The sequence below is a fragment of the Neodiprion pinetum genome, chromosome 6, assembly GCF_021155775.2.
Source record: "Neodiprion pinetum isolate iyNeoPine1 chromosome 6, iyNeoPine1.2, whole genome shotgun sequence".
Lineage (NCBI taxonomy): Eukaryota > Metazoa > Arthropoda > Insecta > Hymenoptera > Diprionidae > Neodiprion > Neodiprion pinetum.
In genome coordinates this window covers 30,642,855-30,655,744 of record NC_060237.1, presented here as the reverse complement: position 1 = coordinate 30,655,744, position 12,890 = coordinate 30,642,855, and the positions used below count along the sequence as shown (strand labels likewise).

The following is a 12,890-nucleotide window of genomic DNA, read 5'->3' as shown; positions in this document are numbered from 1 at the left end:
ATGGGGCGCTGATTACCTGCTGCCTGGGAACGTGGCTCCCTGAAAGAGGAGGAAACGACTTTGGTCCAGGGACGAGAAACCTGATCGAAATCCGATCGAGAGCAGAAAAGGCCGCGACGACGATCGACGTTATTCCGGCATCGCGATTTCCCTTTCTTGCCGTTGGTCTCGTTATGTCGCATCCTCGCAGCATCTGTCCCTCACGCGCGAGATCGAGGGCTTTGGATTACTCTTATTGAAACAGGTTTCAGAAGCGCAGTGGCAGGCAGGATGCGGAATCGAGGCTCGATATGTCGAATATTTCTTCGCTTCGCCGAGAAAAAGGAGCAAGATGGAAAAAGAAAAAAAAAAAAAAAACCCCGGTCCATCTCTCCTTCGGCGTCAACGTGGTCCACTTCTGGTCCCCCTTTCGGTTTCGAGACAAGCGAGCGCAACGAAGCGGGACCGAGTTCAGCGAGCGGATCCGATAAAATCTCAGCTGCATTTCGCAACAAGATTTTATACCGTAACACACTCGTGAGTTCGCACTTCCGAGATGCGGATGCGGGCAGTGAATTAGTTAGTCATCACCGGGAGACGGATGTCCGGATAAATAATACACACGATTGCGTTGTACAAAATTCCGAGGCTGACACGTCGCCGAGTTACGAAGGTTTCACTGCCGGTTGTAAGACAAACGTTAGGTATACCTGTACGGTGCAAATCGTGCAGGCCCGGTGAAATCTTGAACTCGATACATCCTGATTGTCGCGTGCAACGATCAGCGCAAGTTCTTCCGGAAAGCGGTTCTTCACGTCTAAAGATGACCGAAGAAAAATGGATAATGAACAAAAATTATAAAACACCGTTAGCACATTATTGCGTATATTATTGTATTACGTGTGTAACGATTTTCGTCGAAAAGATATAATGTATAAATTGTTTTGCCGCGATGTCTGCATACCCAACGTTCACTTGAGGTGCTTCGTATTCAGCGTTGAAAAAGGACACAATTGAGTTGGCGAGTTGTGTGGAAAGAGGAAGAAATAATAAAGTAGGAAAAAAAAAAGAAATAAACAAAATGAAAAAAATAACACGGCTCTTTCTCACCGTCAGAATTCAATTCACTCGCTCCGTATCGCAATGCAATAGGTAATGGGGATCAGCACGTTTCCCATGTGTTAATAAGACGGCCTCTTAACACCCCGCGTATTCTTCTTCATTATTTATATTCAGCTTAATTACCGTGTATTTGATATCGCCGCTCGCGAGCGCATTAAGAGCCAGATGTTTGTAATAAAGAAATGAATAAAATTGACCGTAAAATTGACCGGTTCGACTTAAAACGTGTACCTACATCGTCCTCTATACATATATGTATGTGCATATTTTTATACGGTCATTATAATAAATATGCGAAGAATAATTCTTAATCTGGTGATCGTATTAAGTCCGCTCGCGACCCAGTAAACTCGAGTAGAATTACCTTATCCGGCTCGTTGAATTTCACCGAAAAAATCGTGCTGCCCGTATATTTTCGGCTGCAAATTAACGGATTAAGACCAGCACCGATTTAGCTTCTAGGCAAAGAGCAAGAGAGGGAAAAAAACGAATGAATAATCTCGCAGACGGAGTTTTTCCCATTGACGAAACACTCGCTGCATCGATGGTGGCTAATTCGTATAATCAGTTGACGAGAGGAGCCGTTGCGTGTTATGATAATCCCTCGTATGAAAGGAGCTAAGGTAACTTTTCGTAACTTCGGTAAGCGGTATTCGGTAATAAACAAAGTAGCTGTTGGCCAACGCGTCGAGGGAAGAGGCAATGGCGTCGGTGAGAATTACGCCCCCCTAGGATACGTTGAATTCGCGAAGACACGAGCGAGTTAACGAATGGATTCGAGGAGCCGCAAGAGCGACTCGCGATTTTGTGAAAAATTCGGAAGTCGGATGGGACTTTCATTTTTTTTCACTTGTGACCGAAAGACCCGAAGCCGCTCTTTCGGCTCTCTCGGCGCTCCCAGTTAAATTAACAACCTAGCGTCGCATCAGCTGATGGAATTGGGAACGCGGAGAGAATTGATTGTTCTTTCGCCGAGTATGAGAGGCTTCGGCTTTTCAAACGGAATGGAGTTGGTACCCATAGCGCTGCATGAAGCGGAGTCGGAAGAAGGGTGGTGGTGGGGGGGCTTATTTCAGAATGAAATTAAGCTAAATAATTCATGGGCAAAACGGTGGAAAGTCTATCCCGTAAGTAGCGATAGCTGCCACTGCCTGGGGAAGGCAATTGAGTGAAACTTTGTTGGTATTGTTTGATCGTATCAGAACCATCAGCTGCCTCGCCGCTTTGTTATATCCTCTTCTCCGCTCCTCGGCGTATTATCCCTTACGTTTCGCAATTATTCCTCCTCTTTTGCACATTTTATACACACGCTTTAAACTTTTCTCGATCGATTGCTCGCTTTGTTCGTATCGTTTGCCCCCTCCTTCCCTCCGTCCATTGACTCATCCAACCTCTATCCAAGCACTTGTACACACTCTTCGACACGATCTGGTTCGATATGCAGCCTGCGAGTCACGTACAACGCGTAGCCTGCATTGAACGTAATGACTGCGTTCGATCGGGTAATTCTTACCTATATACAGGTTCGACGAGAAAATGAGAGACTTTAAACAGGATTTTCACATGTATGGAGGAGAGTCGGAATTTCTCCGTATTACAACTACAAATGCCGCCACTTTACTTTTACCTTTTTACCCATCAGGTTGTCACTACGTTCGCGCGATTTCAGATTCCTCATGAAGTTTCCGGCTTTATAATTCTCTTCTAGTCTGACATTTATACGTACAAGCGTATGCACTTTTAGTCAATTTCTATATTTAAACATTCGGTCATTCCGTCAATTATACCCATATGAAATCAGAAATATGCATACGCTGCAACTTCCCGCAATCTCACGTCAATATTCGCACGGTCTTATATAATCCGTCGAATATCCTTTCCAGGATTTATGTTCGATAATAATTTATACCTTACAGGTAGAAATCATCGAAATTCGAAATTTTTTTTTCTCCACTAATTTTTTACGTAAGACTGGTTTGGTTTCGTACGTTTCTTTTTTCCAAACCAAGAATCACACGAGTCGTCGATGTACGAAATAACAGCAGAAAGGAGCAAATAATCTTGGAAGAAAAAGGGAGGTGAAAGAAGTGAATTAAATATTCGATGGTTATCATAGTCAGTGCATTTCTTCAGCCCCGTTGGCCTGTGGCGTTGTGACGTCATCAAGGTCAGCCAATCGCGATCACTGTTAGTTTGAAAGCTTCTCTGTATTTCTCTTCGATTTCTTCTTTTGCTCCATTTTGCCCCATATAATGAACGAAGAAATGGGACCTGATGAAATATTTATATTAAAGCGAGCACTGAAAAAAAGAAGAAGAAAGAAACAGGAACCAATTGTACCTACGGGTATGAGTAGGCGCCAAGTGGGAAGGCAGGCAGCGAGCGCTGTTTGAGAGAATCGAGCTGAACGGGCTGTTCGGTCGGTCGTAGCCGGTTTCGATGACTGGTGCGCTCATCTTCAGTTTCGAGCTGCCTCGCGTACCCTACTTTCTCCGCAAACAGAATTCAAAACCCATGTACGACGAGGATGACTCGAGGTGGGTACCGGCCTCTCTTCCTCTCCCTCTCCCTCTCCCTCTTTCTCTCTCCGTCGCTGCATCTCCCCCGTCTCTCCCATTCCCGGCCCCTCCAGCCTCACCGCGAAAGAACGAGAGGTTACAGGCCGCGGAGGGGGCGACGCGGGACCAGGGCCCCGGAGTCTATATAAGCGGGGCCCACCGATGGGGCTGAGCATTTTTTGAGTAACTTTTCAAAGGCGAGCCGGTCCCATTGATCCTCAAATGGTAATACGGGGCGCGCGGAGAGGTGAAACACTATTTCGAGTTTGAGGTGAGAAGCGCGAGCGACCGAGAGAAAAAAGGAGAGAGAGAAACAGAGAGACAAAAGCGTCTTTTCCGTTTTAAAAGTGCTTCACATTGTGCTCAGAGTTTTTTAAGTGCGCGACGGCCTGCCATGGCTGGATTCAAGGTAAGTGGAGTGTTCCTCTGCACCTGTACCTGCAACTACCGTTCCCCGGACTTCCGTGTTAATTGCGTCAAAGCCCAGCTGCGGGCCGACATTCGGCCGATTGATTGCTCGCCTATTCAGACTCCCGCAGCGCCAAGTGCCGGACACTGATAATAAACTGGGTATTGACCATCGCGTTATGTCCACGGTATATGTGCAACCTATAGGGCTTACAATCGTACAGCCGCCGCGCCGTTTCAATGCAGTGCATCAACGGAAATAAACTCATACGGGTTGTGTGCATAGCCGCCCTACGCCGGTAATGTGTATAACAGAACGGAAAAAGGTGCATGAATTTTTATAAAAGCCAATCAACTTTTATATCGCATTACTGTCTGACACGCGACCCTCATGCCGACCCCTAGGCCGGTTCTACTTCCGAGAATGTGAATATCGATCTCTCTAGCGTGTTGCGAATTAAAGAAAAAGAATATTCAGAGAAGTAATAATCGCAGTATTAAAGTTCGTCACCGAAATCAGTATGAAACAGAGGTAATTATCCCGGTACAAGAATAATCCTCGAGGCCGAATGACAAACGGTTGTATTTCTTTGATCCCCACGGGTAACTTCCGTCTCTCGATTCTACGTGGCCTCGTTGGCACTCGACGTCGGAATTGCTGCAGGATGCGACGCGACGCGACGCGACGCTTTCAGAGTCTCGTGTCCAGCAGCGAATCAGGCCACCTCGGACTGTGTCGTGAAAATTGTCAACATTTTTCATCGTAATTATACCGGGTATAACTGGATAAACGGTTCGTGGAGATTCACCCTACTTGTTAACATCGCATTCCGTTTAATTAGGAACTCACGCCGCACTTCAATGATGTACAGTTTTAGGAAGCATCTTTGACGGCACGTCACACTTTCCAAGACGAACCGCGGGACTCACATCGTTGCAATGGTTTGCTACGGAATGTTTATACCGACGAGCTTTCTCGTATTAAAACGTGAAAAAGTGATTGATTTTTGTGTTTTTCGGAATAGAAACAGTGGCCTCGTAAATTCTTTCAACCATCGTGTTGCCTGGATTTAATTGCGCGCCAGACACCTTCGTTTTAAAAATTATCGTAGACGATTTCGACACCTGAAAGATCAGTCTCGTTGTCATCAGTCAGAGTTATTCGTTACCGAGACTCTGTTGAAACGTTTTTGAAATAGATGGATACGAAAGAGAAACTGTTAAATTTCATCAGCGCATGAAATCCCGCGACAGAAAATTCTTCAAAGACTCGCAACCCGGCGTTTAGAAAATTTTGATGGTCAGGACTCATTGAAGTAAATGGAAATTGAGTTGGGGTGAGTTTGAGGTTCGGCGCTTCTCGCAGGTCCTTGAAAATTAAAACCGGCTGTAGGTGACCGAACGTAGCCGAAGGCTAGGCCTACAGCTCGAAGTGGTGCTGCCAGGATTAATTACAATAATCAAACTGATTACGGGACGAGCGATAGCTGAGGATAGATTAAGGAGTTAATTGCGGGCTGGTTTTATCGGCAGGTTCGCGTTTCTTTTAACACCGTTATTCCTGCAATTTGTAACGAACCCCCAACGGCATATAATAAATACAATACACGAGACTAGAGCCGGGTCGGCTCGAAGAGCGAGAGCCCCGCAATCACGTTCCTTTATCCTCAGTCCACCGTAGAGGCGTGAGGCTGGCCGGATCCCGAGCAAGGTGCGATCGCGTCGAGTCACGCGACTTGAACGCGTAGCATTATCGGGTAAAATTATTGGCCGTTTACCCAAGAGTCTTGAGAGGCTCTCCCCGAGGTTTTCCGGGGCCCAAACGTGCGACGGGGAAAGTGAAGGGAGGAGAATTGGGCCGGGTCTCAATTATCTCGGCAAGTATATTAGGCCGCCGGTGATCCTAGATCGCTGATAAAGAGGACTCGGTTAGCTTCTTACGACTTACTTCACTCGGTGCGCTTATCTCCGTACCAAATAACCACCAGCGAGGCGTTCCATCTCTACTCAACGTGCGCTCGCCGTTCGTCACCCAGTGTATTCGACCAAGAGCTAACTTGCGGTGACCAGAATTACCGGATCCCAAAATCCGGGAGGCCAGAGTATTTTACGATCTTGATGAGAACAGGTTTCGAATTTATTTTCGACAATCTCGATGCGCTTATTTACATACTCGATACGGCGAGATCCTACTCTCTTTGATAGTAATACGGGCGAAAGAGAGAAAGAGAAAGAGGTAAAAAACGGAGACGCGGTGAGTGGTAGGGAGAGAGGAGCACGATGGGAGAAAGTAGCTATAGTTCATCGCGTTGTAGCTAGTTAGCCTTGCATCGCGGCCGTTGTCCTACTTACCTCAGTCACGGGTCTTTTGAACCTGAACGGGTATACGACCGCGGGAGAATGGGCGCGCTCACACTCGGGATGATGATTCTCCGATCCGTGTCGACCTTGGGGAAGAGCGAGCCTCGCTTAACAGACCCGGAAGTGGACTCGACCGGGTGAAATCCACGATTGATAGCGACGAGCCTCGATGTCGGGCACTGATCGGAGCGTTTGTCTTGTACCGTGAACCGGAAGCCGTTTCATTACTGACTCCATTACTTCCCCCCATCCCATTCAACTCAGCAACTTTACAAGCCTAGCTCCTCTCGACAATCGCCGCTTTTTTCTCAATCAATTTCTGTTTCACAGATGGCGACTACGGCGTTCTGCCTGCTTCTGGCTGTCTACCAGGTCCAGCAGATCAACGCGGTCGTGAATAAGGGATCGGTCTCGTCGCAGCCGTCGAAAGACGGCGCGATTGCGTCTGGAGAGAACGACAGGATTAGCAACTCGTACGGACCACCGCAACTCAACGACCTTTACGGCCCACCACCAGGCCCACCGAGGTTCCACGGACCCGCACCAGCCTACGGACCTCCACCCTCCGCCCCAGTTTACGGACCACCACCGCCTCGGAAACCGAAGCCAAGCTACGGTCCCCCGAAGCCACAGTATGGGCCACCAAAACCGCAGTATGGGCCTCCGAAGCAGCAGTACGGCCCTCCCAAGCAGCAGTATGGGCCCCCGGCCCCAGGCTACGAGGGCCCGCCGCCTCCACCGCCTTCAATAAAGTACGGACCACCGCCTAAGATACGGAATCAGTACGGGCCCCCGAAGTCCGGCCACGGCCCACCGATACCGATTTCCGTTGAGACGTACGGGCCGCCCAAGAAGGAGGTTTCGATTTCGTTCAACTCCGGACCTCCTCAAGATAACTATGGTCCGCCACCACCCCCACCCCCATCGGTACAGATTCCGCTGCGACAGGCGCATCCCCCTCAACAGCAGTACGGACCGCCACCCGGCGTCCCGGCCCCGCCAACACCTCCGGACATAAAGTACGATGGGTGGCAGCCGATCGCTGGATTGGTTGGAACCCCGTCGGAAGGTGGACATGCTGGTTACGGTTCGTCGTCGTCGTACTCGTCGTCGAGTTCGAGCTCATCGTCATCATCCTACTCTCACTCGCACTCGCACTCGCACTCCTCATCGAGCTCGGCGGACGGTGAATTTCAGTCGGATATTCTCACCGGAGCGAGGTACCCGGCCGGAAACGTGCCGAGCGATTCTTACGGTCAACCAATCCACAGTGCCGAAGCTCAGGACTTGAAATCATCCGTACAGCAGTCCTCAGCGGCCTCTGATAGCCACGGATTGCCACCCCCACCTCTGCCGAGATACGAGGAACACTCGTCGAAGGACTACGCCCACGGCTCAAGCGCCAATTCCGAATCACTCAAGCTCGATCAGTATCATCAGCACCTTGAACAAGAGCAGCAGCTACAACTCCAGGAGCAACCGCTGCCACAGCCTCAGTACGGGGCTCCGAGCTTGTCCATCGAACCCAGTGTTCAGTACGGCATACCCAACCCCGAGCCGATTTCCATTGTGAAAACTGTAGCCTTCGAGCTGCTTCCGACGACTGAAACGCACCAGGGTGGCTCTGTGTCGTCGTTCGGCGGCGGCAGTTCCATCGACGCATTCTCAACCGGCGGCGCTAGCATCTCTCTGCCACCGTCCGGTAGCTACGGCCTCCCAGTCAGCTCTGTAGACGGTGGTCTCGGTGTTGATTTCAACGTTCATTCTCTCGGCAGCAGCATAGGCAGTAGCAGCATAGGTAGCAGCAGTAGTTTTGGCGTTGAATCATCCCACGGACTGTCCATCGGTGGGGAATTAGTTCAACCTCCGCCTCTGACGTCCTCGCTTCCGATTTCGGACACCTACGGCGCACCCCCGTTGTCGTCGTACTCGGTGAACGGACCGTACCCAGCGTCACAAGGGATAAGAAGCTCCGCCGGATCGTTCCACAGCTCGTTCGGTTCCAACTTCCACAAACAGAATTCGGGTGGACATAACCGACACAGTCACAGAAACCATGGACCCCCGCCATTCCGTCATGGACCCGCGTTTCCACCACCTAGCTCATTTATCCCCCCGAGGAACCGTCCGCCGATTAAATTCCGTAACCAGATACCGCCTGAGGTGGTGAACGCTATCAGGCATTACGATGTCCCGCCTCAAGGTGGAGCAAACCAGCCCTTCAAGATTCACGGGCTTCCCTCCCTGCACGGCGGATCTCACGGTGGCGATCAGCAGTTGCATCTAACTTCGAACAGCCAGTTCTCGTCGGGCGGTGGATACTTCGGCGGATCCGGCGGCTCCTCATTTGGCTCGAACTCGGCCTTTGCCGCTCCAAACGTCAATTACGGCACGCCTCTGACCTTCAACTCTTTCAACACCCCAGCCCCTGTACTCACCTACGGCGCACCAAACTTCGGACCGACTCCCTCCTTCGTTTCAACTTCGACATCGTCTGACGCGGGTAGCAGTTTGTACAGCAGCCTCGGCGGTAGTGCCCTGACCACCACCTACGGCACCCCCATTCTACAGCAGCAAGTCCCCCACGACTGTCCTAGTCTCCAGAGAGGGAACCAAAACATCGGAAACCAGATTTCCCTCGACACGAGTGGAGCGCAACACTCGTTCGGGTCATCGACTTCGGGATCCTCGGCGTCGAGCTTCGCGAATTCCGTAGCGAGCTCGGTGTCTGGGTTGTCATTCGGATCACTCACCGGTGGCAGCGGGGTGGCACATGTCGGTTCCGGAAGCGCCGCCAACTTTTACGACGCTCCAGCGGTGAACGAGCTCAGTTTGCAGGTTCACCAGCAGCCGAACACCGACCTCAAAGACAGCTACGGAAACCCGATCGGCGTACGATACGGCGTAGCTGACCAGAGCGCGGCAGCTCTGACCTCTAACGATATCCACGTGTCGTCAAGCTTATCCTCCGCGTCGTCCTCGTCTAATCTGCTCACCAACCAGGTGCAGGTCAATTCCATACCCTACACCGGAAACTACCTCGGCGACGCCACATCGGCGGAAGCTTTGACAGCCGCATTGACGGCGCAAGGATTCGGCCAGTCCAAGCATGCGGAGCACGCTGTCGATGCCAGTCGGTACCTTGAGACCCACGAGGGTAGCGAGGCTCTCGCCTTGGCCCAGGGCCTCACGGCAACCGGAACAGACGGATTCCAGATCCAGGGAACGAAGGGGACTTACTCGCTTCAGATCCAGCCTGCTGACGGCGGACTTGGCACCGAGAATTCCGACGGGAGCATCCGGCATGAACAGGTCCTTTCCAACGGCCTACTTCAGGACATTCTCGCAGCGATAGAGCAGCCCCAGAACGGACACGTCGAGGTCCAGGGTCCCCCACAGGTTCAGCATCTCGAGGAGGTCTACGGTGATCTGGCACACGCTGCCAGTGGCAACATATACGGCGACGAGTCTCAGGCCATCGTTGAGGATCTGCTGAAGAGGACGGGGAACGCGGATAATCAGGCGAAGCACATCGAGGTCGGGAATGACGCGGAAAATCGCGCTGACCAGAAGACTGAGGCTTCGTCTGCGGACTCCGAGACCAGCGCAAGCGAGGACAGCAAGATCGCTTTATTCTTCAAGAGCAATAACAGCGAGTCGAACAATTCCAAGTCGACGTCTTCCTCGGAGGGCAATAAATCCTCCGAGTAGACGCGCCACCAGGGATTAACCTCAAGTTCGTTTCACTTTGCCATAAACTAGTCGATGATCCACTTTCGCTACCGGCTGGGTAGTGACGATGGTCCCTAAGACTATTTCGGGGTGGGAACACCTCGATTTTTCATACAATTCTCACTAGGGGTTAAGTTGTAAGTTATTCTCTAACCTGACTAACCAGCGAACTGCAGTACGACGTACTATCGCTGATCCGAGCACGGGACTGATCCAGGCCGCGAGAGAAAAAGGACGTTATGTCGAGTACCTAAGGCAAAAAGGATCGTCTAGACGAGTAATCGGTTCTTGCTGAGTTGCGTGACGCAGGGTGTGCCCCTAGAAGAATCATTGTCCGCAATTTTCTTCGTCGGAAAATGACGCGCATCTCTCACGACTGCCGCTGTGCTTTATATTTCGTAAATCAAACCATGCCACGCCATAAATATGCGTTCATTGATCGTGTGATCGATTCATTCTCTATTATATATGCATACCCATTAATTTATTACTCCACAATAAGCCATAGGAATTTATTTTTATACTATTACTCATACTTCTACTTGTACCACTACTATTACTTCGTATCCAATAAGCGATCGACGAATTCGAACCGCGTCAATTCGGTGCTTCGTCATTTCTCGTTGGATCCAAACTTTCATGTCTCCGAAGATCACCCGCGAGTCTTGGTTGAAGGATTCGCGTGTGATATGCTAGTTATATCTACGTCTGTTCAACGTGTCAATGTACATACTTGAATATAAATATATATAAATATATTTTGTAAATAAATACCTGGGTTGATCGTTACATCCTTATTATCCTCTTCTTCAAGCCGCATGCGTGACGACGATGGCTGCGTTCATTCTATCTCCATCCTCGGGTCAACGTCCGTATCCGATGTCTGAAATAAAGTGCAGATTAATTAGAAAATATGAATAATAACATTCGCATAAATGGGGGCTAAGGTTTCTCCCCCGGGAATCGCTTCGCAAAGGTACGGGATAACGGGGGGAAAAATAGGGCTAAGAAAAGGGAACAAGAAGGGGGAAAGAAGAGAAAGGAAAAGAAGATAAAATACCGAGGGAATTAGGTCCCCGCCTCTAACGAGGATTACGATTATGTAAATGCAATGCTCTCGGAATTGCTCCCGGCTATCCGAACCAAGCATCTATGCGGGGACAGACGACCCAAGGATCGCTCTCTGCTGTCTCTTCAAGATCGTTCTAAGATTGCTCCAAGACGACCACTGGGGTTCTATCCATATTCACGCATTATCCGGGGCGCAACCCTGCCGTAACTTTTTATGAATTAAGGAAAATCATTCGTCTCGAGAACAGTCGGACAAAAATTACGCGTAATTTTGTTCCGTATAATTAAACCATATCGGCGTCTCGCGTTGTTAGAACACGAACTGGACTATAACCGTATGATTTCCCAGACGATTCTCCCTAATCCTGGAGCGTCCATCTATTGTCCTCGTGTGAATTCGCGGGGCAAATTTATACCAAGGACATTCAAGGCTTGCGTGACGGCGTCTACATCAATTTGGTGCAATTTGTGAAACGTGGGCACGAGCCCATCTGCTACGATCCCATTGTTCCTAGTCGTCCAACCCAACGCTGCCGCCGGGATCGTTCGTAATTGTATACACAGGTACAAGTACGTCGGTAATTGGTTGCTACGCGGTTGAATCTACGGCACCGGAGGTAAGCGGGTGGAAGTTATGGGTCAGTATAAGTCAGGTGAAGGGTAAAGAATCGAGGAGAAGTTGCATCCTGGAGAGAATTCAAGGGGCTCAATCGAACGTCTCCCGGAGCCCCACTTGAGGTGGGTCCGATCCTCGAGGCTGATCCTGCTTTTCCGTTCCATCGCCTCGCGACATCATGCAGCTCCTCGTTCGCGTACCACTTCGATATTCATGCACTGTAATCTCGAGAAGCGGGCTGGAACCGGTGCCCAAGGCGTTCCGCATCGTCTGCAAGCCCATGGGCTCTCGCTGTGGTATTCATAGGTACGTAAGTACGCGCATACATATGCGCGTGCCTGTGCTCTTCACGTCTATGTGGGCCAAGGCACGCGGGCACGACCGTGCTTGAGGGTAAGCACCGTTTACGCTATCCACCTCCACTCCTCTTGGCCGAGAATTTATGTGATGCACGGTCGTGGCCGAGCTCCGCGGTCAAGAATCTGCTCGTGTGAAAGGTCGCCCTACTCGCTCCGCTGCCGCGATTTCTGATTCCATACATTTCCGGTACTCCCGACCGTTCGCCGCGCACGAGCCGGAACAGAATAAAATGGCAAACGGGAAAATTATTGCTAATGAAGAAACTTTGTGCAGAGAGGCCGATGAAAATGAAAACTCGTATTCGTTCGTAGAATCGGGTAACGGTTAGAGATGAAATTGCAACTGCGCTTGGATAACTAATTTGGAGAGAAAATATGGTAGTTAGTGTAAAATATGTATACTTTTTAGCATGTGCCACGAGTAGATTCGAAATTCGTGCTCCGAGTTCATCCCTGCATTATGTACTCCCATTTTGCCGCTCGAGTGGAGGCTTTAGTGCCGGGTTGGTGCTTTTCCTTGTTTCGTTAAACTCGATGGGTTCAACTCCTCCTTAATCGGTGGGTAAGAGTCGTCTAAACAGCCCTTTCAATACTGCGAGAGTTCGACCTGGTTCAAGGACTGCGACAACGGTGCAAAACTTTCAATAACGCCGGGTCTCTTCGCCTTCCTTCCCTCCGCTCCAA

The 12,890-nt window shown here is 50.1% G+C and overlaps 2 protein-coding genes across 4 annotated transcripts in view; both read left to right on the top strand.

Moving 5' to 3' along the window:
- The window catches only part of LOC124222387 (nucleolysin TIAR), a 376,350-nt gene that overhangs the window by 22,715 nt on the left and 340,745 nt on the right, over positions 1 to 12,890 (top strand). The window lies entirely within an intron of this gene.
- Positions 3,822 to 10,931, top strand: LOC124222385 (uncharacterized). Its single transcript, XM_046633270.2, has 2 exons — positions 3,822 to 4,068; positions 6,759 to 10,931. The coding sequence occupies exons 1-2, from the start codon at positions 4,054 to 4,056 to the stop codon at positions 10,137 to 10,139; spliced, it is 3,396 nt and encodes a 1,131-aa protein (XP_046489226.1). The 5' UTR covers positions 3,822 to 4,053; the 3' UTR covers positions 10,140 to 10,931.